This window comes from Corylus avellana, chromosome 9 (genome assembly GCF_965113065.1).
Source record: "Corylus avellana chromosome 9, dhCorAvel1.hap1.2, whole genome shotgun sequence".
Lineage (NCBI taxonomy): Eukaryota > Viridiplantae > Streptophyta > Magnoliopsida > Fagales > Betulaceae > Corylus > Corylus avellana.
In genome coordinates this window covers 21,674,201-21,701,869 of record NC_142498.1, presented here as the reverse complement: position 1 = coordinate 21,701,869, position 27,669 = coordinate 21,674,201, and the positions used below count along the sequence as shown (strand labels likewise).

General features: G+C 36.0%; 6 protein-coding genes across 7 annotated transcripts; 2 read left to right on the top strand and 4 right to left on the bottom strand.

Annotated features, from left to right (window-relative positions):
• Positions 1-159: 159 nt before the first annotated feature.
• On the bottom strand, positions 160-6,000 carry LOC132189742 (RING/FYVE/PHD zinc finger superfamily protein). Its single transcript, XM_059604522.2, has 10 exons — positions 4,980-6,000; positions 4,355-4,441; positions 4,137-4,268; positions 2,918-3,049; positions 2,425-2,490; positions 2,232-2,342; positions 1,142-1,234; positions 831-864; positions 655-725; positions 160-540 (listed from the first exon to the last, which is right to left on the bottom strand). The coding sequence occupies exons 1-10, from the start codon at positions 5,880-5,882 to the stop codon at positions 463-465; spliced, it is 1,707 nt and encodes a 568-aa protein (XP_059460505.2). The 5' UTR covers positions 5,883-6,000; the 3' UTR covers positions 160-462.
• A 2,568-nt stretch (positions 6,001-8,568) lies between these two features.
• LOC132190040 (uncharacterized) lies at positions 8,569-11,318 on the top strand. 2 transcript variants are annotated; one of them, XM_059604921.2, is made up of 3 exons: positions 8,569-8,712; positions 9,586-9,661; positions 10,891-11,318. In XM_059604921.2, the coding sequence occupies exons 1-3, from the start codon at positions 8,599-8,601 to the stop codon at positions 11,136-11,138; spliced, it is 438 nt and encodes a 145-aa protein (XP_059460904.2). In that variant the 5' UTR covers positions 8,569-8,598; the 3' UTR covers positions 11,139-11,318. The 2 variants fall into 2 exon arrangements, with proteins under 2 accessions (XP_059460904.2, XP_059460903.2); XM_059604920.2 differs by having other exon boundaries at positions 10,879-11,318.
• Positions 11,319-12,698: 1,380 nt separating this feature from the next.
• LOC132190437 (BOI-related E3 ubiquitin-protein ligase 1-like) lies at positions 12,699-14,042 on the bottom strand. Its single transcript, XM_059605428.2, has 2 exons — positions 13,519-14,042; positions 12,699-13,386 (listed from the first exon to the last, which is right to left on the bottom strand). The coding sequence occupies exons 1-2, from the start codon at positions 13,810-13,812 to the stop codon at positions 12,871-12,873; spliced, it is 810 nt and encodes a 269-aa protein (XP_059461411.2). The 5' UTR covers positions 13,813-14,042; the 3' UTR covers positions 12,699-12,870.
• Positions 14,043-16,748: 2,706 nt separating this feature from the next.
• Positions 16,749-19,321, bottom strand: LOC132189862 (uncharacterized). Its single transcript, XM_059604678.2, has 6 exons — positions 18,846-19,321; positions 18,588-18,722; positions 18,409-18,487; positions 18,116-18,210; positions 17,257-17,424; positions 16,749-17,154 (listed from the first exon to the last, which is right to left on the bottom strand). The coding sequence occupies exons 1-6, from the start codon at positions 19,189-19,191 to the stop codon at positions 16,988-16,990; spliced, it is 990 nt and encodes a 329-aa protein (XP_059460661.2). The 5' UTR covers positions 19,192-19,321; the 3' UTR covers positions 16,749-16,987.
• Positions 19,322-20,809: 1,488 nt separating this feature from the next.
• On the top strand, positions 20,810-23,708 carry LOC132190062 (uncharacterized). The gene is made up of 3 exons (XM_059604944.2): positions 20,810-20,970; positions 22,462-22,813; positions 23,079-23,708. The coding sequence occupies exons 1-3, from the start codon at positions 20,893-20,895 to the stop codon at positions 23,549-23,551; spliced, it is 903 nt and encodes a 300-aa protein (XP_059460927.2). The 5' UTR covers positions 20,810-20,892; the 3' UTR covers positions 23,552-23,708.
• A 415-nt stretch (positions 23,709-24,123) lies between these two features.
• On the bottom strand, positions 24,124-27,119 carry LOC132190027 (protein CYTOSOLIC ABA RECEPTOR KINASE 9). Its single transcript, XM_059604905.2, has 6 exons — positions 26,163-27,119; positions 25,814-26,062; positions 25,563-25,723; positions 25,022-25,249; positions 24,715-24,864; positions 24,124-24,604 (listed from the first exon to the last, which is right to left on the bottom strand). The coding sequence occupies exons 1-6, from the start codon at positions 26,932-26,934 to the stop codon at positions 24,350-24,352; spliced, it is 1,815 nt and encodes a 604-aa protein (XP_059460888.2). The 5' UTR covers positions 26,935-27,119; the 3' UTR covers positions 24,124-24,349.
• Positions 27,120-27,669: the final 550 nt, after the last annotated feature.

Sequence of the window (27,669 nt, the reverse complement as noted above, 5' to 3'; positions counted from 1 at the left end):
GAGCCAATTAGGCCCCCAACATTTCTTTTTCCTTTTTTTTCTTTTTTTGTGGGGGGGGGGGGGCATAAAATCAATCTCAACGTTTATCAAGGATTCCGTTGTTTTTTCTTATATATATATCACAAGCTGCTAACTCGGATATGTAAAGGAAACCGCCAGTGAATAGAGGACATAATATGATATACATGTATTCATATGAGGAGTAAGTGTTGCGTTAATACATAAAAACCATGACCAACTTGATGTAGCTTACGAGAGAATAACTGCATATACAAACTATTAGCGGTGAAAACAGCTGACATCAGGCCCAACAAAGTGTATAAAACCAAATAACGGATAAACGACACATAAATGCTAATCCATATTATTAATCAACAGTAGCTCAACCAGTAAAAGAAATTGAACTAGACACATATATCCAGAAAATTTTGGCACTCCTCTCATAGAAGGTACGTTGTTAAATCAATGGGCACTAACAAGGAACGGATGCTGGCAAACCCCGCACTCAATGGTCTCAGAACCCGAGCTTGGAACTTGGACCTGTAACAATCACATAATGATATTGGGAATCAAATAAAGAAACAAAGGAAGAGAGAGAGAAAAAGGGTGGAGTGGGGGAGACGGGTGTTTCCAGCAATTTAGTTGAATTCTGACCTGCAAATGGACAGTGCAGATGGGACAGGCAACTTCCTTCATCCGCCTCCCAGATCCATCGGACCTGGAGCCTGTTAGAAGCAAACCATTCAAATGAGCACCTTTATAGAGTTACACTTGACTCATTAATTAAATCCCACGCCATATTGTCCACATCAAGACAAAAAGAAGACTACCTGATGATGCCCTTCGATTCTTTTCCATCTCCTCCTGTAACAAACAATTACCATCAAATGAGCACAATAAGATGCATGCAACACACCCACATAACGTACAGTAAAATCCAAACGCTGCATCTACTTGACTAGTAGACTAGTTTTCAAAATTCATACCAATATATAGAGAAATAAATCCATTCTCGACCCCACAATATAAGAATAGTAAAGAAAAGGTAATCATCTGAATTTATTATAACAATTTTAAGGACCATTGGAAAGAAAAAAAGGCACATAACACCAGAGGCTAAAATAGCAAAAGCATGATTTACCTGAAGCTTCTTGGCAAGATCCTCATGACTGTGCAATGTTGCAGGTTTACTAGCCACTTCCTTGGCATTACTCAGCCTCTGGGTCACTTCAGCCTATAAAGGATAATGACACTATAAGAAGTTAACAACCAATCTTAATACAATAAGCCACTGTCATTTGCATAACTAGCACAGGCGTGCCCGCCACCATAATAAAATGGCTTTCTATTGTTAAAATTTAGCAGAAAGAGAGAGACACACAGAATGCTACCCCTATCCTTGCAAACAAAAAATAACAAATTCAATCAAACATCTAAATCAAATCAACATTGAGCAACAATTAAGTTGTGATTGTGATCCTGCAATGTACAGACAAAAAAAAATTAAAGAGACTATAGTTAAGAAAGTGTTTTAATTGATGGCCACAAAAACCTCAAACCATACATACACTCTTTCTCTCTCTTTAATTCCAAAAGCTATGGAGGTGCCTTACACTTATCAAAAAAAAAAAAAAGAGCTAGGGGGTGCCTTCCGTTTTTAATGATATTTCGATTACTTATTTTTTTTAATTAAAAAAAACTATGTTCGTTAACAAATGTAGTCCCAACAAGCAAAACTTATTTGGGTTGATTTGTATCAACTAAAAGTAACTCAAAAGTATGAACTCCCGATATCTTAATCCAGAACAAGATTGCTGAGGCTGTCTGTTACGTTCTTATTGACAATAAAGCCTCAGCAGCATCAAGTATTATTTTCTAAGAGTGTAAGAAAGCATTTTCCTGATAAGAATCTATATTGCATTAGGCCAATCATATAGGAAGCTTATCAAAATATTATGTCCCAAAACATAAAGAAGACTTGCAAACATTAACTATATCATTTCATGCTGTTACAGATATTTCGTCTGTTAAAGTTGACATACATTCGCTTTGAATATATTAGTAAGCCATACTACTATGCTAGGAAAGTTTTAGAACTACAGCACTAACAAGGCAAGCAGTAGAATCCTCAGTTAGATTCAAAGTGGATTAAAGAAAATGAACAAATAATTAATAAGCGCTAAAACAGTTAAGTACTTTCCTTTTGCTAGATACAAGTAGAAAGCACATACCATGCATCGGTCACAAACTCTAACTGGCTGAGCATTCTCATCAGCAGTTAAAGCAATTCTACCATGGGTGCACTTGTCACAGAAAATATCTCCACAGTTTCTGCAGTGATGCTAAAAACAAGGAGGAAAACCATAAGGTCATCATGAAACATGCACAAGATAATTCATTTTATAAATCATGAAAAGTATGTACCTTTCGCACAAATGCTCCAAAATCTGTCCCACATCCGGTACACTTTGAAACTGCTTCATCAGGTACCTAATGGAAAAAATGAAAAAATAACAAAGGCTAAGAACTCTATGGATTTACAAGCCAAAAAGTAAATAATACTCTATAAACTGATTTCAATGTAAATAGATATACAGTGGTGAATGGGAATGCAAGTAACAACTGAAACAATTATGGAAACTCTATTAAGCCCTATGAGTTCTGACTGAATTTCCATGGCAGAACTTGTCAGAGAGAAAAGAATTACATGTAGTTAGGTTTGCAAATCATATTTATTCATTGAGCTAAATGAATGGACATTATTATTATTATTCCAAAATCAGTGATTAATTGCCAACCAACAAAAATGATGGCTTAAACAAAACTTCTTTACATGGAAAAAATTTCATATGCAATAGTCAAAAAGTATTTCCAAAAACTACCAGAGCAAGAAAATATTTCTAGGTACTAATTTTACCCAATGATCTTTCTCCTCATTGACAGGCTTTATCAAGTTCATCCATTCGCCAAGACCTTTCTTCTTTTCTGTAGGCTGTTCATTTGTCTTTAAAGAATCAGAAGGCCTGCTACTTCCCCCCATCTCCTTTATCTGCATTACAACAAACAAGAGGAAATCATGTATCACCAACACACATCATCCAGCCTTGAAAGAACTATCCTTGAAGATTGAAAGTTGGGAACAAAAACAAACAAATTGAGGTATCCACATGCAAGGCCTTTTTTATTAGAGCACATCATTAACATGCACACTTACACATGCAAGTGTGCACATGACAAAAGATCAACACTGTTATTAACCACTTCTGTAGTTATAATCGAAGGAAAGGAGCTTCAGTATATAGTATCTGAATGCTGCAAATGAACTGGTACTAGTCACCATTGAAACATAGTTTATGTGGAAGTACATGAATACCAAGATCATGACCATGGTAATCCCCCCCACCCCCCACACCAAGAAAAAAAAAAAAAAAAAAGAGGCCCCCTGGGGTGCAATGAAGTAAGACAAGCCTGATTCATTGTACTTACTAAAACTAACATTTTTACTCTGCAACAGTATTTACTAAGTACCTAAATTGTAATTTCTTCACCTCTTTCTGTTCAAATAGAGATACATGATAATTCAAATCTTCAGTAATCCTTATTTCATTCAAGAAGTACATTGAACAGCTTTGTAAACTCAAGACACATAGCCCAATCTCCATAAACTAGCCAGCTCAACTCAGAGGACCACAACTATTCAATCATTGATCTGAGAAACTGGAACATAAAAAAAACAGAAAGCACAAAATAAAAAGTACTTGCATGTCATAAAACATGGAAACCACAGCCAACATTACAGAGTAGAAAAACAAAAGCACAAGTACACTTAATGGTTGATGAAAAAAGCAAAACCAAGGATAGACTGGAGGGTGAGGTCATCACTTCAAGACCCATCGATACATGTTTAACTTGTCAATAAAAAAACGCTAAACTAAGATAGAAATATTTAAAAGGAAAGAGAACGCATGTGTTTCATATGCTTTATACCTCTCAGAAGGCAAACACAAAAGAACTAAAACCTCAACGAGACTAATGTGTCTTGCCTTGGGTTTTGTTTGTTTTATTGAGCCATACAAACGACAAGCCAATATTACTATTACTGCAAAACAGGACATAATACAAGTAGGACTCCCTACCTGTACAGTTGCAGCAGTCACTGTGTCCAGAAGGGTATTGGTAGTGTAACTATTTGATTGCAATCTGATACGTCTGGGCTCAATGTCCACCGAGCTCTTGGACCAAAATGCAAGCGTAGATGAATCGGTAACCTAAATGAAAACAATAACATATCTTAATCTTAAAACCCAAATGATTGGACACAGAGAAAGAAACTAGCTGAAATCAACCAACTCACTTCACATCTTGTAATGGTCTCCAGGGGATATATTCTCAATGTCCTACTGGTACTGGGATCAAGCATGCGAATTCCATCCAAACCAATCTGAAAGAGAAATGCAAGATCCAATTATGCGCTCAACATAGCCATCCAACACATAAAATGTAAAAAGCACGGAAATGTATTGTGATTGCTCATAAATTCTCAGTAGCTCTGTAAGAACCAAATGAGTCTAAACCACCCCCCCCCCCCCCCCCAACAACACAACGGTTCGGTGACATCACTGAATCAGAAAAACTAAAATCTTCAGAAGTTCAACTTTGATCCCGACTGGGACAATCTGTTTTGAGACTTGTAAGTAAAAAACCCAATAAATGCATTTTGATAATAATTTTACATCTCACCAAATTGAAGATATACCAGCCTATGAGCAGAAATAAATGCTAGGAATTGGAATTTATCATATCTCAAGGACTAGTTACACTAAAATTCAAAACAAATTAATCCTGGGACCTGATTGATATTGGGATGATACATAGAAATTACCGATCAAAATAGCAATTTGGTCTTGTTCACCTATATTTCGAACAATTATAAAACTACAGGTGCATCAAACAAAACCGAACCGAATTAAAACTCATACCTGGCAGAGCACATCCATGGTACTCTGACCAAGACTTTCGGGCAACAACTTGACCCGAAACTTCTGAACCCCGCTCTTCACGTCTTGCTGAGTTTCAGCTTTAGGCACCGCCCTCACGATCTTGCTCGAATTCACAGGGGAGAAGTCCTTTTCAGAACCAAAGCTGATCGACCTCCCATAGTCATCGAACGACGCCCACGTCGACGACTTCGGCGCCGTGCCACGAGCCCCATACGGCTCCGCCTTTGGCCCCTCGTATGCATACACACCGTCGCTATCATACCGCGACACGCTCTCCGATCGCTTCCCGTATGGATCAGACCCCAAATCGGACCGGCTCCGACCGAATCCTCCGTACTCATCGAAATACGGACCGGTGGAGTCGAATTTCACAGAACTCTCGTAGGGGTTATCGTATACGGGAGGGGTCGAAGCATTTGCGTGGCTGTACGGAGCCGAGTATGGACTCGGAATTGGGGTAGGGTTTGGGAGGATTGATGTTGAAGGAGGGGCATAATTCGGAGCAGTCTGGTGCTGATCGTACGGTGGATAATAGGGCTGTTGCTGGTTGGGCGGCTGGTAGGGCACGTGGGACTCGAAAGGAGGGAACGAAGAGGGTAAATTGGGGTTTGTGGTTGGGGTGTACGATGGAGCAGTTGGAGGGGGAGGGGGAGGGGCTGGGGCTGGGGCTGGGACAGGATCTGAATTTTGAGAATACGGAGGGTACGTGGAGGGATAAACGGAGTAATCGGAGGGAGAATAACCGGAGATGAAGGGTGGCGCGGAGGCGTAAGTGTTCAGTAAAGGATCAGATGGGGCGGGGTTAGGGCTAGGGTTAGGGCTTGGGTTCTGGAAGTGAGGGTATTGATAGTATGGAGCAGAGCTGTAATCTCCCTGTTGCATCGCTGATTGGAGTGGTTTTCTCTGTTAGATGCAGAGAAAAACAGCGCAGGTTTTCTTGTTTGATCGTTCTTTTGGGACGCAGAGAGACCAAAAAGATGGAAAACCGATGATCGGTGAATTGGGGGATGAATAATATTGGGGAGTCTTGCGTGTAATACACAAGCACGGAAGTTTCAGTGCTTAAGATTGTTTCAGTTGACCACGTGGCAAAAAGATACGATGACGGGCTGATTGTGCAGTTCATTGCAATGGTAATACGCAGTCGTACGGAGGACCCACTCAATTTTTTGGTTTTTTTTTTTTTTTTTCTCCTTTTTTTTTGGGCTGACACGTCGAGCCAATTTTTTGTTTTTTGTTTTTTGTATTATTATTTTTTTTTTTATTTCCCGATGTCCTCTCGTTAAAAGCCTTTCTTTAATAACCTTTAATTGGAAGGTGTTAGAATTTGTTTTAATAGCTAACATGGCTTTAATTGCATACTAATTATAAAAAGAGTTAAAAATAAATTATTGGTATAGCATTATCTTTTGGGAGTTAGATCATTTAAAATGAAATGGATATAAATCATTTCATGGTGAAGATTTATATTGCTTGGACTAGGCTTTTTATGCACATATATCTAAGCTAATGTAGAATGAAGTGAGGGACGTGTTTTGCATTATCTTGATTGATGCATAATTGCGCTTTCTTTTAGGAATGGATTCAATAACTCGCTGAGACGACTATTCACCGATCTTTTGAATGACAATAATTATTTTATGGATTCTACAAATGAAATGTGGGAACACCATAAGCTTCACCACAAGTTGATATTGAACCTGTTGATAAGAAATCACAACACGATGGCAGCCTCAATGTGGACGAAGACAATATGCTTGTATTCACGCGGAGTGAAGTTACCTTGGATGCAATGTATGCTTTAATTATGGCTTTTTATTAATATCTTTGGACTATGATCTATTTATGCCAAAAGAGTATAAATATGAGTATAAAAATGGTGACCACAACTTAAATAAAACCATAGTAAATTTAACCAATGAAGCTCAAATACATTACAAGCTGAAATCGGAAAAGGAGATAGAAGACAACAGCCCAGCCTGTTGGTATTAGGTTATGGAACAAAATATTTAACAACTACCACAACTTAAACATATAATATGAAAACCTAATACAGTGTATGATAGGAACCCAAGATTAATTAAATGTAAATGATTAGATAGTGAACTCCTTTCGGGCAGAGGAATTTTAAGTTGAAGGATGGAGCCCGTTCTTTATTGAAGAGAGTTTTTTTTTTTTATTAAAGAGAGGTACAATTGTCTAAAAAAGTGAAATGACAATTTTGTTCATCTAAAAGTAAGAAACCGACGTGGAAGGATCTTGCTATTCCTTCCATTTGGACACCTCCGGTAGCAGGTTGGATCAAAGGATCTTGCTCTTCCTTCCATCAAAGGGGAATTTTGATGTTGCGGTGCGAAGTTCTTTTGTAGTTACTGCAGCGGTGATGAAAATGGTACTATTTTTGCAATTGCTATTTAGAAACTTGTTTTCGCGAATGTTTTGCAAGGTGAAGCCCATGCAACCTTTTTGGCGGTTCGGTTGGCTGCTTCTATGGGACTGGGTCCTATCTCGATGAAAGAGATACTCTCCTTGTTATTTTAGCTATTAATAGTCATACTCTTTTTTCTTTTTGGTCTTTTGCAAATTGTATTTTTTATATTAGTTTAGCTATTTCTTCCTTTCAAAGCTATAATGCTTTAAAAGTGTTTCGATGTGCCAATTTTAGGGCACATGCTTTAACTAAATAGGCCGCTTTCAATCGTGTTTTTTGAATCATTCCTATAAGATCTCCCATTCTCTTTTACATTCGGATCTTAAATAGGAAAGATCCCTCCCTATAACATTTTTCTTTATTCAACTAGGAAAAAAAAACAAAGAGTAAGCAACAGACTCGTCTCTATTTCATTATTTTAAGGTTAAACCACTGTTTTGTCAAATACTTAAGAGTAATGATATCATTTATACTCATTTATTACATTCAAGGAACATGATTATCTCCTATTCAAATGAACATAATAATATTCAGTTACTTATAGTAGAGATATATTTTTATTTTTTCACTTTTTGAGGGGACACAAAATTAAAATATTATTCCACTATAACTAACTGGATATTTCCCCATTTATTTGAACTGAAGAGGATCTTAATTCCACATTCAAGTCATATTGATTGACATAACACATTTTAAATGACTTTATTTTATTATTTTATTATTTTTTTTATATTTAAGTCGTTGACATGTAGGTCTTTAAAATATGCACGTAATGTGACATGAATGCTATAAATTAGTGTAAAGAACTTGATAAAAATATATTAAATTATCAACTGTAACATGCCACATTTTTAATGTGACATTTTCGAAGCGTTTTGATGCATTTCAATAGTATAAATTTCATAATTTAAGAATTTTAAATTTCTTTGAAATTGTGGATCATGATCCTAATACTGTATTTTAAAATTATTATTTTTTAAATTGGACTTTTTAAGAACAGTCAAACCGAACGGAATATCATTTGTCGGATCGTAATTCGGTTAAACTGAAATTTTCGGATATTGACCCGCCCGCACCGGCCCGAAGTTAAAGGTCATATAAAACCGACTTTTTCTCTTTTTTATATTTTTTACGCCGTTCAGGTCTTCCTACCCCAACTTGTATACGATGAACCCTAATTCGAACTCTATCATTCTCAATCCCAAAAATGTACCTGGCGCCACAAACTTGAACGCCACTGTGATGTACTCCAACATCGACCGGGGCGCTCAAGGTAGACAGGTGATCAATTTTGGCCCTGTGGCTCTAATGTGTGAAAATTTATATTTTCTGTTTATGTTTTAAGGAACACAAGGTTTGTTTTATGTTTTGTCCATCAAGATCCTTTGGAGGTGGACTACATGTTTAAGTCAGAGCCTCACTAAGAACATTTCTTGAGTGAGCTGGTGAATAGAGGCTTGCATGACAAAGCATAATGAGCATACGCTAGCGGGAACCTTCACTTCATTTTACACCTTTCCTCCTAAGCTATGTTTGTTGTCCTTCAGAATGGTTGATCAGCCGATTTTTTGATCAGCCGGCCGCTGGGTTGTCCTTTTGGTCTGCACAGGCAATTGATACAAGGCATATCGATCATTAATTTATTATGTTTCTCCAAACAGTTATTTGAGTACTCTCGGACTGATTGGATGTCCGAGGTTTTATTATTCTCTTGTTCTTGGCTGAAGAAGTACAACAAACCATCGATTAGGATTATCTACTTGTAGTTATTTTCAATACAAGACATACAGAATATTAACTCTCTTTTTCGTTTTTGTGCTATGATTAAAGATCTTTGTTGTGTTGGTTTGTTTTATACTTGGGTTAGTTTTTTAGAAACTGTGTGTTTCTGATGAGTTTTGCTTTAATTTTACTTCATACAAATTTTGAGATGGGTCCCAATTACTTTCAGAGAAGGGTTAGATTTTGCTGTTTTTCTATTTCCTCTCTTCAGGGTTTAAAGTTGCCTATAAAACATTGTATTGGTTTCTGAAACTTTTTGTTGGTTCAGATTTAGAATATTTGTTATGTTTGATTCTTTAGTAATTACGACTATCGAAGAGTTCGGTTGGGTCTAAACTAGATCGTTTGGTGTATATTGATTTATTCTTGCAGAAGCTTGAACTGAGGATGCGTCAGAATAATCTCAATGTCAAGTGGCTGGCTGGTATTGTTTGCTCTCTCGGTCAAGGTACCAAATTATTATTTCATTTAGTTAAATTTGTCACTTATTACTAGTTTTTTTTTTTTTTTTTTTTTTTTTTTTTTCTTTTCTTCTATTTGTTGTTTGATTTTAATAGGTAATTATTTGTGTGTATTAAAGCCCAAAGCAAAGAAGGCCCCTGGTCTATTTTATCGAGTCCATTAGCTATCTCATCACCAGTTTTTTTGTTAGGGAAAAATGAAAAATTAGTCATTGTAGTTTACATGATTTACAATTAACTCTTTGTGGTATCAAAATGAACTTAAAGGTCCCCGAAGTATGCAAAAAAAATAATTTAGTCCATACAGTCAAATTCCGTCCACTAATTTAACATATTCTGTTAGTGTGATACTGACTTAAATATGACATTATTTTTTTGGCATACCTTAGTGACCTTTGGGTTCATTTTGATAATACAAGGAGTTAATTGCAAATCAAGTAAATCACAATGACTGATTTTGTATTTTTCCCTTTTTGTTACAATGTGATGCTTTATATTATGAGAAATGCTATGTTTAAAAAAATTTGGTTCCCAAATATTGTGTCACTATCCCATCCCTTTATGTCTTTACTTACTAAAACAATAGATTATATGGGATGGTTCCCAAGTATTGTGTCACTAACCCTAGCATATCTCTTATATTATTATGTGTTTGGTATGTGAAAAGGTCATGCGCCTACATTAGCCGATGTAAAATGGGTGTGGTAAATAATTGTGAAAAGTAGCCTCACTCTTTAATTTTACCTGAAGGAGAACAATGACTAGAAACTCTATTAAGTGTGTGTTAGTGTGGTACGTGTACGCGTCCTACTATTAACCAATGATGAGGAACCAAAGTGATGCGTGGGATTTAACTGAGAGGTGACCAAACATTTAAGTGATGTTTGGTAAATGGGTTGGCCTAAACACTGTAGTTGATGTAGATTGATGTGAAAAAAAAAGTAAAAATGTTTGGTATAAAAAAGTGAAAAAAGTGGTTTGAAAAAGTGAAAATGTTTTGTTTTGTAGTAATTTTTTTATTTGAATAATAATAAAAAGTGAATGATGTGATATAAAAAGTGAAAAAGTTAGAATGTTTTGATGTTGAGTTTTTTGAAAAATGGTGATGAATAGTAACGAGGGAAACCCCAACTCATTTGTGTTTTTTATAGGATACCTTCATTCCTGTAACTTTATTTGTGTTTTTTGGTAAGTGAAAATGCAGTTTTATTTACAGGAATTGACGCCTTCGTCGTTGAGAAGAAGAAAGGAAAGCCGATATTAACGATGGAAGGAGGAACTTTGGATACCTATGAAATTGTGGTGAAGCTGCATCATACATGCGGAGGAGTTGATCTATGTTCTTTCAGTATTAGTGGCAGCGAGGAATGTTTTACAATGAATTTAACCTACATCGATATTGACGATATGGAGGAGGTGAAGAATTTAATGGCATCGGCGACGGGGAAGAAGAGGAAGAACTGACATTGGGTGACATTTGAGACTCTCCTTGCCCTTCGTCCCTTCTTGGCATTCAAACTTCTGTTCTAAATGTGATTATTCTTACTATCTAACACAAGGACCTCATGTCTACCTTAGCAAATTAGACGCCCAATCGAGTTTGTACAAAGTCTTACTTCAGTCAATGTCCCTCTGCTTGCTATCTTTTTCCTGTGATTCCACACATTTCTGTTTTTGGTAGTTCATGCTCTAATCCTTTAAAATGGCATTTTTTCCCCCTGTTAATTAGATCAATACCAGAAATAAAGTGCACTAATGAAAATCAATTGAGGAAGCATGGGGAGATTAATGGGTCCAAAATAAGCTGCGGTTTTCATTGATGTCACAAAATTATATCATAATTGACTCTTATAATTCATTGTCTTGTTCCCTTTTCCCTATTATTCTTTTTTAATTTCTATGAATATTTTCTCCAAACTAAGTTGAAGAAAAGTTTTCTAATTTGGTCTATAAAAATCTCATGTATCCACTTATATGAGATTTACTTGAATTTTAAATAACACGTGTTTTTTACATGTTTTTTTAATAATTTTTTTTTTTGAAAAATAAACTTTTTCCATGCTATTAAAAATACATGAGATTCACTTACTCCATCCATTGTCCAAATTCTTATCAATCTTGGCATTAAGACTTGTATGTGTATATTAATTGGTTAAAGAGAATATAATCACTCAGCATAAATGTTAAAACGTTGAAAACAAAATCAAAAACAAAAACATGTCTTTTTTTATTAACAAAATATCACACAGTTGATGCAACCATACAAACCAAACGTGGACAGCCGATGATTCCCAAGGAACAGTTTCTGGGTTAAGTGGGATCCACATGTCGCAGGGGAAGATCATTGCACTAGGCGGGCAGAGCATATGGGCCGTCCACGTATAAGCCCACGCGTACAATGCCGGGCTCAGACGAGACCCGGCGAACGATAAAGGAAGGGAGAGAAGGACACCATTAGTTGGTGTGGTCTAACTTTAACCGATCAAAACCCCACTTTTTGGTGCAGGAAGATCTCGACAAAACAACCATTACAATCCCCCCATTGGAAACGGTTCTCTGCTACATCAAGCATGAATTGTTGGTGGATCCATGATAAAGAACCAAACTCAAGGTGGGGACCCACTTGTTTTATGGGATGGCCCGCCCCAAGGAGACAAAATACTTAGAAAAGTAGTTTATACATATATATATATATATATATTAGAGATAGTGAAAGAAAATATATATATAGAATCAAATATAATTCCTCTTTCACACGGCCTGCTCATAATTGATGGATTGTTGGGAGCAGTAAGACCAAAGTGGCGGTGACACAGGCAGTCTTGAAAGCTGTCAAACTATGCTTTCAGATCTTTTTTTTGTCAGTTAAAAATAGTACACTGCTACCGCTAAGTAGAGAGAGCTGACACATTTCTTACGAAACAAAAAGAACCCATCAATCTCTTAATCTAAATCAGGAAAAAATAAATAAACCCAGAAGAAGAAAAAGGAAAAGGTTCTTTACTATACCACACCATCATCATCATTTCCACGACCGTTGCATTCGCAGTTAAAAAAAAAAAAATCGAATTCCATAGACCCCAGAAAAAGCAAAAGAAAACAAAAAAAAAACACCATAATGATAGTACAGGTATCAACAGATGTGTACTTCTCAAAAACTTTTCCTTCTTCTCCTTGTTTGCTTTTTCCTTCCTGGTCAGACGAAGAAAACCTCTATGCTACCTTCCTTTACAGCGCTACATACAGGACAGGAACCAAGAAAAGCTTCACAATACTTGCACGAACAGACATGTCTGCAAGGGAGAAAAAGAACACACGGGCTCCGAGAGTAACAGCTTTTACAAGTCATCTTTCTGCTACTTCTTTTCACCGCTTCTTCTTGTCCTCTATCGTCTCTCTCACACGAGCCACAAAACGATGCTGTATCTTCGGCTGTATGGCTGACCGAAACAACTCGCTCTCTGACCTGTTCAAGCGTGTTATTTAGATCCGTGACCATCGCTTCATTTGCTTTAGCTAATCTCTGCCATGTTTCCCTTTCCATCTCTGCTTTTCTTAAGCATTCTTGCAGCTCCATTGTTCTCATTGTTGCTTGTGCCAAGTCTTCTTCTTTTCGCCTAATTAAATTCGACGTTTTCGATTCAAAATCACTCAAGAGGACTGCGATGTCTTGCTTCCTTTGCTCTTGCAAAACTAGTCTCAACCTTTCATTCTGATGAGAAACAGAGAGAGACAGAGACAGAGGCAGAGGCAGAAAAAAGTTCAAAAACAGAGGAAGAAAAACCATAAATAAATATAAAATTGATTTGAAGAAAACCCATATGAGATTATGATATATTATTACCTGTATTTGAAGAATGCGGTCTATCTCCTGGCTCTGCAACGCAAACAGAGCATCCAAAGATTGAAAAGCGGGCATTGGAGGGAGGCTATTGCAACTGGAAGCAGAAGAAACGCCTTCGTTGTAATCAACACCCAACTTTTGAGCGCTCCGCTGAAGATGAAAGAGAGTTTGTTGGGGATATTGAAGGCTAAACCGAAGATCATCAACAAACCCAAAAGCAGGATCCTGTAGTCCACACATGGGAAAATCCATATTTTCTGGGTAAAACGGTGCCTGGACAGCCATCTTAACCATCGCCAGAAATCAACAACATAAAGACAACCAAAACGCACCGTTCCCTTCACATATTACACGGGCAATACATTAATGACAGACGAGAAGTGAAACGAGATGGGGTAGCCGGGTAGGTTTAAAGCTAGCTAGAGGGGGCTCATAATCATGTTCTTGTTATATCAGAAAAGAAGCATGACCTTTTCTCTCTCTTTATTTGGCATAACATTTGCCATCTCTGTTGCTGGTTTAACCGAAAGGGAAACCATTATGAAAGAAATCCGTGCATGGGTGGTTTATATATATATAGAGTGGGTAAAATGACAAAATATATTAATGACATGTAATTATAATCATTTAATGGAGTTTTTTATGGATATAATTTGATTCCTATCAACGTAATTAATAGGAACTAAAAAAAGGAAAAAACAAATTATAATAGAGAGAGTGAAATCACAAAAGGCTTCATAACCAATAAGTAGCATTTATGAGAGAGAGATACAAGGGTGGCGCGCAAACGACGACGTACACATGCAGATTGTGTGACAGGGAGTCACAGAACTCTCGGGTCAGAGATTTTCATCAAAGAAAGAGAGAGAGAGAGCGAGAGATGTGTTGGTGAACGAGAAATTCACTCAATTCAGACGTGAAAGGGTCAGACGTTATGGAGATGATTCAGAGATTGGAGAAATTGTCAGTTTAGTCATCGGGAAAGGCTGAAGATTCAAGATTTCCTATTTTTTATAACTCATAAAATGCATTTATTTATCTTACAATATATATATATATATACTTGTTGTGTCCCGTTTGGAAACGACAAAAAGTTTCACGTAAACTACTGTGTTGGTGCCACGTGGATTCGCCGAAAGTCATTGATTAACTGGTCAAACATTTAACCAAATGAGTTATAACCAGAATCTCCATGTCATTAAGGCCTCCAGAACCAGACACTCCAGAGACCCCAAAAACGTGGGGTTCTGGTTTGATCGAGTAATTTCGAAGATTTTGACGGTAAATACGAAAAAGTTTTTATTTTTATATAAATTATCATGAATTCCAAACATAAGAGACTTAATATAGGATTTAACTATCCAATTAAACAAGTTTTAAACGGATAAATATGTAATTTGGGTATACTTAGAGTCTGTTTGAAATTGAGTTCGAAAAATAGAGTTTTTAAGTTAAAAAAAATATTTTTAAAATAAAATTTTTGTTAAAAGTACATTTTAACAACTTTTAAGTTTTTTGAACCTTCACAAACGCTTTTAATCTTTTTTACTAAATACTATTTTTTTCTTTAAACCAACTTTTTAAGTATTAAACGTATTTTTAAACACAATCCTAAATCGACCTTTAATTATCCAACCAAATTGATGGATACCAAATGTTAAGAGGCTTAATGAGTCTTAGCAATTCGCTCAATAAATACGATTTTTTTTTTTTAATATAGAATTTAATTGCCTAAACAAATAGTTAGATTCTAAATATGAAAGATCTAGGAATAAATATGTAATCGGGAAAACAAAAATGATGGGATTTGTGTCATCAGAGTTTAGATGCTATCATAGGCGTTAATGATGAGGACTTTTCTCATCAATGCCCTGCTTTGATAAGTACGTAACCTTCCATGGAAGGAGCTTGTGGCAGGTGGGAGGATGGCTTGCCAACACAACTACTGCATGCAAAGTGGATTACACCTGGAAACTTATAACAATGGGACGGTAAAAAAGTTGAAAGGAGGACAAGGAAGGCGGATAAGGAAGGTGAGGGAAAAGGATGGTCCTTCCTTCAAATAAACAGAAGGAGAAGCTCAAAGTTCGAGCTGTGAGATTTTTTTTTTCCTTGAATCCATCTTTACTTTTGTTTTTCATACAAAAAGCTTCCGGAAAGTTACACCGACCCCCTTTGAAATCTTGTGAATTTATTACCTTTCAAATTTAAAGGTTAAAATCTTTTTATTTATTTATTTATTTGTTTTTTTTGGGTCGGAGGGAGGTGGGGGGCCATGGCTGATGGCTTCCTCCAACCCCCCTAGTTTTGTCACTAGTTATCTTCCTTTCGCATGCTTTTTTTTTTTTAGCCAAATTAGGCTTGTTTGGCAACAACATTTAAGGTTGTTTTTTTTCCTTTTTAGCTAAAAAGTAAACAACATTAATAAACAATTCAAAATTACTCATTTTTTCACATCATAACCAAAAAGTAAAAAAAACATTTTAAAAAGCATCATCACATGAATCCTCTTCACAAAGCTACCCTCAGCATTCTTAGCAGACTTCATTCCTTAAGTTTAAAGAATATGTCTAAAAAATCGTAAAAAAATCTTACAGCACTCTTTAAATGAACCATAAACATTAGGATTGCTACCGTAAAACCCAAAACATTGGATTTTACTATTACAATCCTTATGATTATTAAAATAAAAAAAAAAATGATTCTCTTCTCTCTCCTCTCAATCTCTCATGTCTCACAATTCTTTCTCATCTCTCTTCTCATATATATAATATAATTAAAAAAATATATTTTAATAATATAAATGAATGATTAAGGAAGACTATTAGAGTGTATTTTGACATAGAGAAGTAAAAAGTAATTTGAATCCTTAAATATAGAGAAAATGACGAAGAAATTGCTGAAAATGAATTAGTAAAATATTTCACTTAATTAATTAGTAATTAACTTGTTAACTATATACTGTTAAATTATTTCGCCAATTATCTACTATCATCGGAATGGTAATAAAAGTTTAAGCATGAAAAACACGTAAGAAGAATTGTAAAAAATTCCAATCCCATAGACACTTGATTGATATCTTATTTTCAAATCAACATGATTGCGAGACACCAACTTCAGGCAATAAAAAACACAAGAATTGTATTTAAGAGTAATGTTACATATCACACCAATATCTCACTATGCTTATGTAACAATGACAATCCACCAACATCAACATAATGGAATAATGGTATCAGTATGATACTGGTGTGGCATATAGCATAAACAATACCATATATTACATCTCCTGTCTTAAAAAAAATAAAATGGAGTTCTCATTTTGTTTCAGTATTTCCTGTAAAAATATAATTTATTAGTTGCATATCAAGCTGAGATTTAAGACTCAACGACCACATTAACTGAAGCAGAAATTGCCTTGCTTCTAGGTGATTCAATAGCAAAGTCCAAACCAGCTAACAAATCTTCTCTACTTTTCTGCCTTGATTCTAGAAGATTCTCCTACTGCACTTTCCATTCGAGTATACCAGTCACCAATGCTTGTATGCTCTACCATATCTCTGCCAGACTTGAGGTGTCGGATGGGCCTCAGGACGCCAAAGACAGCAAGATCAGCCAAATTCGGATTCAACCCACCTGTTTAAGATAAGAAACATCAAAGAAGTTAATATATTTCTTCGAAATAGATTTGCCAAAATTCAGTTGCTTTAGCTACATCATGATGTCAGTTAAACAGACCAAGAAATTGCCGGCCGTTCAGAGCATCCACCCATGTTTTCGCAGCTTCATACAGGGCTGCACGTTCATCTGTGATGTTGTGTCTCTTCTTTAATTTCTTTGACACAAAATACATAGCTGCAGCTCCAGTATACTTTGCCATTATCCTCTCAGTGAAACTGAAATTGCCTGCATATAAGAGGGACATCATAAGAATTGAATCATTAGCTAAGTTTTTGAGTCTCACATCAACCTAAACAAGTCACGGGATTAAAGCAAGAAGATATAGGAAACTAGAATTGAGGTTATATGCTACATTTCTGTTTAACACCAACTTCATCAATTGAAGGCTTCAAAGCAAGATGATATGTCAAACCACAACAAATTCACGAAAAGATTTAACACACCAATTCAATCAAAATACAAAGCCAATTAGAGACATCCTAAAGGAACTATGATTGAGACAATCAACGAATGCAAACTGAAAGCCATATCATCCAAAAAGCAGCAGCTAGTCAGATGACTAAAACAAGGGCCCCTCTTGTAAACTTCAGCCTCTACAGAAATTTCATGGATCACAGTTGTTGATGCTCTAGTCTAATGGAGAGAATCCCTGCCTGAAGGTCTCTTTGAACCTTCAAAGACCATGTAACTTCACTTTACTGAAGACGACGGAAAACAGAATCAAATAAACAAGACAAGAAACATATAACTCACAGTTGATGTTTTCTTTCACTATCAAAAGCGATGAACAACTCTAAAACAAATTCAAAAAAAGCTCTATGGAATAGAAGTGTTAGAGAAAACATGTATGATGGACTTCAAGCAGCCATGTCTTCTGTTTATTAATGTTACTTGTGAGATTAATCTGAAATCATACCATGTGTGGTGATATAGTCAAATGACTCGAGAGCTTCGTAAGCAGTTCGATATATGTTTGGAGATAACATATGCACCAAGTGATTATCCACCCACCTACATTATGAATAACAGTATCATCAATCCATCCTATTTTAGCAGAAACAAATAAGATCAGTCTAATGGGATGATGGATGAAATGCAAAGGGACCAGCAATTGGACTTCAACGCAACAGCTACACTTAGAATAACAGCAGTTAGCAATTCATACAAGAATTCAATGAGCAAGTCTTTCAATCTATAGAACCACCATACCCTCGCCACTTCTTTTCCTCATCACCATCCACGGCAGGGTTATCTGGATGAATCCTTTGGAACAACTTATCAATTATGTCTGCATAAGAAAAAACAAGTTAATTTAACAAAAACCCACCACAAAAATATAACAAAAACCGATTTAATCAGCACACTATCAGGTTCAAGATAAGCAAAACCTGAAGAATCGACCATCTGTTCACCATCAATCTTCAGTATGGGCACCTTCTTGTAATCAGACCACTTGATCTCCTTTTTGCTGATGGGGTTAACCTCCACTACTTCGTACGGAATTTTGTTATAATCCAAGAACGCTGAAAGAACAACAAAATATAAAAAAATGGGGAAAAATATCAAGAAATCACATATCCGCTGAAATCGATACAAAATTAAGAAATGAAAATCAAACTAGTAAAAATAAAAACTTAATCTAATACCTTTGACTTTGTTGCAGAAAGGGCAAGCTTCGTACTGGAAAAAAACCACGTCTTTGGGCGAGAATTTCTCGGCACGTGGCGGTTCCTTGGCCAGAGAATGGCTGAACCTGGTAGCGAGGACGCCGTGTGGGAATGACGACGGAGCTAACGGGCCAAAGCGATCGGCGAGTCCTCTCGACGAGAGCCAATGTGGGTTGGAGTTGGCGTTTGAGTGCGCCAGGGTGCCGTAGAGCGCCGCTTGAAGGAGCCGCTGGTTAGTGGCTGAGGTGGCGCCACCGCCTCCGAGTCCGATGGCTCGGCTGAGGGCGGCGACTCCGTTACCGTTAACGTTAACCCTTCTTATCATCGTATTCGTGGGAGGGGTTGTTACCGTTTGACGAGGGTTTAGGGTTTTGGCTGAAATTGAATACACGATTCTTCTGCTATTTCCACACAACTACTGTAGCAACCGTGTGGAAAATGGACCACGGTGGTCGGGCAGGTAGAAATCGAAGCATGAGAGACACGTGTTAAAATTAAGGACTAATAAGTAATAACTTTTTAAGTACTTTGTGGTAAGGCCCAATCCCTCGTGGATCAATGTCCTTAGTTCTTTGTGGTAAGGCCCAATCCTTCCTGGATCAATGTCTTTGTTAATAATTTTGTTTTGAGAGGAAAAAATTAAAGGCAGAAATTAATAATTTTAATAAATAAAGCTTTAATTATTTAACTTAAAGATAATAAATAAAATTTTAAAAATCAATGTTCTTTTAATTATTTCAATTGATAAGTAGATATACTTTTTATATTATTAATCAAGATTCAAACCCATACGTTAATATTATATAATTTTGTTTAGTTGTGCATATAATTGTTAGACTAATAATTTTTGGCATGACCTAACAACTCGATATAAACTGAAAACGAAATTAGTAAATAATGTTTGTCAAACAAAAAAATTAGTCAATGATGATCGATGGGTTTGACTGTGTAATTAAATAGGTCGGATAAAGGTTAAACTATACATGAGAAAACCTAACACACAAATACATAATATTTAGGATTGTCAGTTCTGACACAAATAATAAAATTAGGGAATTAAAGTTGAAGGGTTTAACCCATTTAATTAAATCTATACGAATTATATTTTATGTAATGCTATAAAGAAGATTATAGCTATTTTTATTTTTATTTTTATTTTTTGACATGTCCACACAAGAAAATGGGGAGGGAGATTCGAATGAGTGACCTTCACTTTATGAGGTATGGTTCACAGCCGATTGAGTTATCAATTGGGGACGATTATAGCTATTGTTGAATCATTCTAAATGCGTGAGGCTTTTAAAAGACTAATAACTAAAAATTTAATAATAATCATCTTAAATTTAAGAGAAATAATTAATATCAAGATTTTGCTACTACATAACAGTTCTCTATTCCTATTGGACGGTGTGGAAACAAGTCCAAGTTGTAAGCTGTTTTCCTACTAAATTACGTTACTCCTATAAAGATTAGGAGTGAGCTAGAGTTCCCAAAAAGGTAACAAAAACTTACAAGAAAAGTAGAAAAGAATATTCTCCATTTCAAAAATTTTTAATTATTTTTTAGTTAATGCATTTAAAAGGATAAAATTGTTCAAATTTTATTGAGGTTAAAATTATTGAACAACACCGTACTTCTAAATGTACTAACTAGAAGAGACGAAGGGGTATCTCAATCGGATGTGGACTACGCCTCATAAAGCGGAGATCATTAATTTGAATTTCTCTTTTGTGTGAACATGTCATAAATAAAAAAATAAAATAAAAAAATAAAATAAAAGGATTTAAAGTAGAAAGGATCCGAGAAAAGCTGCATGCAAAGAAGAACAATTAAATTACCCTAAAGGGTAGTATCGGAATAAGGAACCGACTTAGAAGTTGCTCTTTCCCTATATATACGCGGTATTCCCCTCCGCATAAGCTGTACTTCGCCGCCTAGGAGAAAAGCGTAACCCTAGGTTTTTGCTTTTGCCCTCAAATTTTCTCCATATACGAAGAGTAACCGGGGTGTTTTTTGGCAACTGAGGATGATGATATCTCGTTACTATGCAAAACCCCCTTCAGGGCTTGTGCGGAACACGGGGGTGTTGATCGATTCGATTAAGGTTTGTTGAGCGATCTGGTTTTTCAGTACAGAGACTGTAAATAGTTTATTTGCACGGCCTCTGTGTTTTGTGTGCGCTTCAAAGCCTGTCCTTGTATTCAAAAATCGGTGTTTCTTGTAAATGTCACGTATGTGAATGAACAATGGGAACTGTTCGTCAAGAATTGCGAATTCTTGTAAAATTTGCGTCATTGGATATTTTGGATCAAGATCCTTGGAAACTGACTGTTACTTACATATTTATGATTGGTTGGGGTACTGATCGTACCAATCTTGGGACTAAATGTGCTTATCTTGATCTGGGTTTTAAGTAGAAGGAAAAAAGACTATTTTTTTGTTGGACGAAAGGATTGAATTTTTTCGATCTGTGAGGATAGAGTTTGGATATTGAATTGGATTAAATTTGGTGTGGTTGGATCAAGAAGGGATCAAGAAGTACAAGGGCAAAGTGGTGAGAGTGGTCCCTTATTATGGTGAAGGCAAAGAGCTAATTCCATAGTTAGAAGACTAATTGTAGAATGGGGTTTGTGTAGTATGTAAACCTGTGATATAATGGATAGGATGATGGACTTTCTCCTATTCTAAGGCTAATTATTATTTGAGAAATGTTAGGGGTTAATAAGTTTTTTATATTTGGCCCATATTTCCTTACAATCAACCATTAAATTTGTAGATTTATTTAGATTTCATATAAGTCAATGGTGGACTCCACAAATCCAATAGTTGATTGTTAGAAAATATGAATCAAATATAAAAAATTTATTGACTCCTAACATTTCTCTAATTATTTTGTGTTCTGATTGGAAATCGTGTTTGCCTAGGGAAATTGTCCTATGTAGTATGTTAATTCTTGAGCTAGATTGGTTTCGGGAATACTAGTTGATTGATACTTCGAGCGGAAGTGATTGTTCATAGCTTAGTATGTGGAGATTTGGTTAGAAGAAGTTCAATATTACTCTAATATAGCTAGTCAATATTAAAAATCGTGTTTCCCCCTACGATTCATAACCAGATGAGTATAATGATCATTAATTAAATAAAATTATTTAATGTATTTTTTCTTGAATTAATTTTACTTGTAAAAAAAGAAAATTATTTATTGCCTTATGGTCTTTTATTATGAATGAACAAGTGACATGGAATAATGATAAGTTAGGAGGTATTGTGTTGTGTAAATACCAACATCTATATTTTGGACACAACTCTTAAAGCTTTGAAGTATTACAATAAAATGTGTGGGTTCTCATTGTTTATGGCCTAATCATAGGTGGGTAAAACTTATTTTTTGCTTTCAATAATTAATCATTCTATTTCAAAGAGTAGTTTATGTTGCATATGATGTTTTAGAACATGCCTTGAAGTGGAGGACGCATACTGTTTGACCATGTCTTGAACTGGAGGCTGCTTACTGTTGGTTTTCATTATCTGCTGTTTTAATATTGTCCCCTTCCAAGGACTGTTTTACGATATGTTGTTATGGTGCTATTTATAGCTCCAAAAGGAAAGGGAGAATGTCAAAAAAGAGATTAAGAAGGAGAAGAAGGGGGAAAAGAAGGAGAAAAGGAAAGCACAGAAAGGAAAGGAGAAAATCACTGATACTGGTGATGGCAAAATAATAAAGCTCAATTATCATAAGTATGACCTACCTGAGGAAAGTAGAGCAGAGTCATGTGGTGGGTATTTTCAAAAGAGTATTGAAGATGAGGCTGAACTATTGTGTAAGAGTGGTCTTACTGAAGAACATAAGCAGCCGATCCGGTCTCCAAATGTTAGTTCGGGCAGCTCTTGGACAAGCAACAAGAGGAAAAGGGACACCTCCCAAACTTGTAGTATCAGCATGCATGGTGAGTTTGGGCTTTTCCCTTCACTAGAGGGTGTAAATGTTGAATAAAGATTTCCAGCGATTTTGATGTTCGGATTTGTTTTTTTGAGACAATCCTCCCAGTTATTGGGCAAGTTGTCCCATAGAGAATCTTTCACATTTATTACTTGAATTGCTATCGTTCCGGACAACAAAGTATTGGAAATTTAGATCCGCTAGCTGCTCTTAAACTTCTAAAAAGATTGTTTTGCATACGTTTAATTTTCATTTCTTTTATCATCAAATAGGAACCATTATTCGGATGCGGCTGCCTTTGAAAAAGCAGAAAGTATCTGAACAGCTGTGCTCTACTTCTGGAAGGGAAGATGTTCTTGCTCCACAGAAGAATGAGAGCCCCAAAGTACCCAATCAAGAACAGTGCTGCTCTACTAATGCAAAGGCAAATATCTTTGCTAAGGAGTTGTCCTGTCCAGTGCCAAGGAGGACTGAAATGAAGTCATATAAAAGTAAGATTCAGAGGATAGAATCGCCATATAAAGCTTTAATTGAGAACTGGGTTCCACCTTCGCTTCAGCATGAGAGAAACGACTTTGATGATGAAGAATGGCTCTTCAGGCCGAAGCAGAAAGACAGACATGGGTCTGAAAGATTTAAAGCTGGCAATAATGTTTCTTGCAGTGGAAGTCACACGTTGTGGCCACATGCCCATTACTTGCCCGAGGCTGACATATATGCATTTCCTTTTACGGTTCCATTTTGATTCTTTTCTTTCTTTTATTACTCAAGCGGCTTATACAGTAAAGTTGTATTGAGCACTTGAGATGAGATCTTGATATCTCTATGGTGCTCGAGTTTTTGCAAAGAGCATCGAAAGCTGTTGTTGGTCTTCATCCATATCTTCATATAAAATGGCTATGGGAGCAGCGTTTTTAAAAGATATTGCAAAACGTAATATGTTTGGCATTGTGATTTAAAAAACACTTAATTTTTTTTTTTTTTTTAAAAAAAAAAAAAAAAAAAAAAAAAAAAAAAAAAATCTGTAATTTCTATAAGCAAGGTATAGCCGTATAGGATGTGCTTATTTGAAAAAGTGTAAATCTAAACCAAAATCACTATTTCGTATATTAAAAATACTTTTTAACTTGTTTTATTAAATGGCTTTGTGATTTTAAAAAGTAGTGATTTCAAAAACATAATTTTAAAAACCGCTACCAAAATGTGCCTTATTCATTAACCAACCAGGCCGAAGCTGGTGGTGGGGCCTTGTGCAAATGGAATGTGGAGTGAAATTTGGGTGTAGCTCTTAGTTTAGACTTGACAAAAAAGAAACGGATCAGAGAGCAGGTGATAATAGAATTCTCTGAGCAAAATCAAAACATGGGGAAATACATATAATATCAGAAACAAACCTCTCAATCTAAAATAAACTACAATCCAAAAAAAAAAAAAAAACTACAATCACCATGGTTATTGCAGGGAAGACCAAGGATGCCCTTGTCGCAAAGGACTACAAAAAATGTACACGACTTTCCAGTTCCTTTGCCTTGATTGATGATGATCAGTCTTGCCGTTGTTTGAAGTAATCCTTCAACATGAAGTGTCGGGGTTTTTCTGCACTACCCAGAGATGTCTCACCACTACTTTGTGAGTTGCTGTCATTTTCTGTCTGAAGCAATGTAGAGTTCATGTGTCTCTTGTAACCAAATTCAAGAAAAACGTCATCGTCATCTTGATTCCCCATCTCTTTCAAATCGATGACATGGAAATTGACACACTCATTGCCATCCTTCTCCCCTGTTAATATCTTTAGTATCTGGACAAGCGACAACAGAAATTTGTCTTGGTCATTCATTTATCTCAAAAGTTTGAACAGATAGAGAATGATTCATTTAATAATTTAATTATTATTTTAACGGTGTTTACCTGGCTCACTTTTGGACGAAGTCGAGATGACTGGCTAATGCAGAGACTTGCAGCCAAGAGCATTCTATGCATTTGATCCACATCGAAATTCCCATCTAATTTTGGATCCAACAATGCTTTAAGATCCCCACTCTCTAATAATGGTTTGGCCTGGATGGATACAATTTGATTATGCAGGTTAGATTCTAAGCTTCTGAAAGTAAAGTTTTTGGAAGAGAATAATAAAAGCATATATATATATATATATATATATATATAGATGAAGAACTATCAGAAATAGACAAGTATGTGAAAAATAAGTTCTTACCCACTTGACCAAACTCCTTTGTCCTTTGGAGGTCTCAGAACCAATTGGCTTTCTCCCTGATAACAGTTCAAGAAGAACCACACCCAAGGAGTATACATCAATTTTGTCACTGACCCTTCCTCGCATGAAGTATTCTGGAGCAATATATCCAAAAGTCCCCACCACATCACCATGTATCACATGAGTTGAATCTGTTGGTCCCCATATAGAAAGCCCAAAATCAGATAACTGCCATTGAGAAAGTAAAACTACATCAGCAAGATTGTCAAACTTACAAACACATCTCAAACTGCAGAATCGGGAGATCAAGTTCAGGACCTTTGCTATGATATCATATTAAATCGGCACTTATTCTAAAAGCTGTTTATAGAAAATGTTAAATTTAAATATTTAATAATATTCTAACGTTTTAGACACTAAAAAATTGAATTCTAGTAGCTCTCTGTTTCAAGTACATCCATAGCTTTCTTGTGGCCTATAGAAACAATTTCTACAGAAGTTTCTTCCATAAAGAAAAGGTAGAATGCAGTGGAAGTAGTACCTGTGGCTGAAACTCATTGGAGAGAAGAATGTTTGAAGATTTTACATCTCTGTGAATAACTGGTGGAGAACATTCATTGTGCAGGTAATTTAGAGCCTCAGCAGCTGCAACAGCTACTTTAAACCTCACTTCCCATGGCAATACAGATATGCTATCATGACCTGCTTTACAGATAAAAGTGCACATAAATCACTTCTGTGAAACTTCCGAAGGGAAGAATATTAATTACTTTGCAAGTCATTGAAGATTACCATGTAAGTTTTCCTCTAAACTCCCCATGGGAAAGAAGTCATAGACAGAAATAAGAAAGTTATCTTCCACACATACACCAATGAGAGATGTAATGTGCTTGTGCTTCAATGTAGAGATGACATTCATTTCTGAGTAGAAGTCAATCCAAGCTTCTTTATATGATTTTAATATCTTTACTGCCACTGATCTGCCACAGGGAAGATGTCCTTTGTATACATAACTACAACCTCCCTCTCCAATAAGATTTTCTGTCAGGAAACAAAAATATTTAGATAGTGAAACTAATATGCTGAAAGGGATCAAAATCATTTTGCTCTACCAAGAATTCAAGAGGAAAAAAGATTTAACCTGAGGAGAAATTGGAAGTTGCACTATTGAGCTCCTTGTAGCTGAACCACCTACAAGGAGAAATGAGAAGCTCCAAACCCTTGAGTAGTTTTCCCGATGCTTTCCGATAATTCTTTAAATCCCCAGAATAACTTATCTGTCTTTCAATATGAATTTCTATCTTATTAGAAACTAAACCACTTTGGGTCTGTGGAGTTACTGAATCTGATCGAGTAGGCAGGCTCATGACCAATTGAACAGCAGACATATTTTTAGCTTCAGAATATGTTGAAGAATCTACACTTGCAGAAGCTGCAATCCGACGAAGAGGCCAACCAGGCCTTGATCGTGGAGACTCTTTTACATGGAAAGAAGCTGAACTCGAGGAAACTTCTACTTTGTATTCACAGACAAGGCCAAAGTTCTCATCTTCAGGCTTCCTGCTACCTCGAACTCTTTCATCATCTTCAAAGGTGGAGTTGACAACCTTCCTATTGAAAGACATGTCTGTTTTATTCAAACCCAGATCAATCTGGTTCTGTAAAATTTGAACCGTGGATCGACTAGGCAGGCTCATCACCCATTCAACCACAGACATATTCCTAGCTTCAGATATTCTCAAAGCCTCTTCTCTCACATCTGCAGTTTTCCTTAAAAGTGGCCAACCAAGTGTCGATATTTCTGGCAGCTCTATTGGGAGAAGAGAAATTGATCTCAAAGGGGTTTCCTCCTTGTATTGATGATTATGGCAAGAACTGCCACTTTTTAAGCCGCCATGATCATATACCTCCATGCTTGCGAGTTTTGAAGCTCAACTTATGATGTAGAGAGCAGAATGTTAATCGCAATTCGAAGAGTTTCCCACATAAATTGACTCAAAGCAGAGGATGTTCTGTTCTGCTTGTTTGTGTCCCATTTCGTTGCTGGTTTTTTCCTTCTTAATCATCATTTTTTGCTTTGACGCCCCCCCAAAAACTTGCTGACTTCCAACCCTTATATATTGGATAAATCAACCCTTAGCGCCAGCCATTGCTGTTTAATCCACGACTTCCCTTTTTTTAAAAAAAAAAAAACCCGGTAGAAAATTTGCAGTTTAAGCAAATCCCAGGAAGCTTCTCGGCCACTTCAGTAATTCATTTACAAAGAGAAGAAAACAAGGAAAGTTGACGTGGAGATAGGCATGTTGAGACTCCGACAAGCAAATAAAATATTAATAAGAGTCAGACAGACAGTCGTATGCCTAATTGAGTTTAATGAGAAACATATGTCACAAAGAAATAGACGCCACGGATCTTTTTGTGTTCCACTAAGGAAAATGTTTAGACTACACTTTAATTTATGTTGCAGTCTATAATCCACGAAATGATTAAGTGTATGGTTAATAAATTAGTTACAAATTAATTAAATTAATAAATTAAAATTTTTGCTTAATTATTTTACTAAGAGTAATGCTAGAAATCAAATTTTTATCGTACAGTTATCTTATAAAGTTGATATGATAATCTCATATGGTCTCAAACAACCCTTT

Excerpts from the sequence above, each read along its gene's own strand:
- LOC132189742 (XM_059604522.2), bottom strand. The coding sequence starts at position 5,882 with ATGCAACAGGGAGATTACAGCTCTGCTCCATACTATCAATACCCTCAC. Across the intron at positions 4,442-4,979 it reads CCATGGATGTGCTCTGCCAG|ATTGGTTTGGATGGAATTCG; the intron begins GTATGAGTTTTA and ends TTTCTCTTTCAG. Across the intron at positions 1,235-2,231 it reads GAGTTTGTGACCGATGCATG|GCTGAAGTGACCCAGAGGCT; the intron begins GTATGTGCTTTC and ends TATCCTTTATAG.
- LOC132190040 (XM_059604920.2), top strand. The coding sequence starts at position 8,599 with ATGAACCCTAATTCGAACTCTATCATTCTCAATCCCAAAAATGTACCT. Across the intron at positions 8,713-9,585 it reads GGGGCGCTCAAGGTAGACAG|AAGCTTGAACTGAGGATGCG; the intron begins GTGATCAATTTT and ends TTATTCTTGCAG. Across the intron at positions 9,662-10,878 it reads TGTTTGCTCTCTCGGTCAAG|TTTTATTTACAGGAATTGAC; the intron begins GTACCAAATTAT and ends GTGAAAATGCAG.
- LOC132190437 (XM_059605428.2), bottom strand. The coding sequence starts at position 13,812 with ATGGTTAAGATGGCTGTCCAGGCACCGTTTTACCCAGAAAATATGGAT. Across the intron at positions 13,387-13,518 it reads ACCGCATTCTTCAAATACAG|AATGAAAGGTTGAGACTAGT; the intron begins GTAATAATATAT and ends GTTTCTCATCAG.
- LOC132189862 (XM_059604678.2), bottom strand. The coding sequence starts at position 19,191 with ATGATAAGAAGGGTTAACGTTAACGGTAACGGAGTCGCCGCCCTCAGC. Across the intron at positions 18,211-18,408 it reads GAGGAAAAGAAGTGGCGAGG|GTGGGTGGATAATCACTTGG; the intron begins GTATGGTGGTTC and ends TTCATAATGTAG. Across the intron at positions 17,425-18,115 it reads TGACTATATCACCACACATG|GCAATTTCAGTTTCACTGAG; the intron begins GTATGATTTCAG and ends TCTTATATGCAG.
- LOC132190062 (XM_059604944.2), top strand. The coding sequence starts at position 20,893 with ATGATGATATCTCGTTACTATGCAAAACCCCCTTCAGGGCTTGTGCGG. Across the intron at positions 20,971-22,461 it reads TGTTGATCGATTCGATTAAG|CTCCAAAAGGAAAGGGAGAA; the intron begins GTTTGTTGAGCG and ends TGCTATTTATAG. Across the intron at positions 22,814-23,078 it reads TTGTAGTATCAGCATGCATG|GAACCATTATTCGGATGCGG; the intron begins GTGAGTTTGGGC and ends ATCATCAAATAG.
- LOC132190027 (XM_059604905.2), bottom strand. The coding sequence starts at position 26,934 with ATGGAGGTATATGATCATGGCGGCTTAAAAAGTGGCAGTTCTTGCCAT. Across the intron at positions 24,865-25,021 it reads AAAGGAGTTTGGTCAAGTGG|GCCAAACCATTATTAGAGAG; the intron begins GTAAGAACTTAT and ends GTATCCATCCAG. Across the intron at positions 24,605-24,714 it reads TTCGTCCAAAAGTGAGCCAG|ATACTAAAGATATTAACAGG; the intron begins GTAAACACCGTT and ends TCGCTTGTCCAG.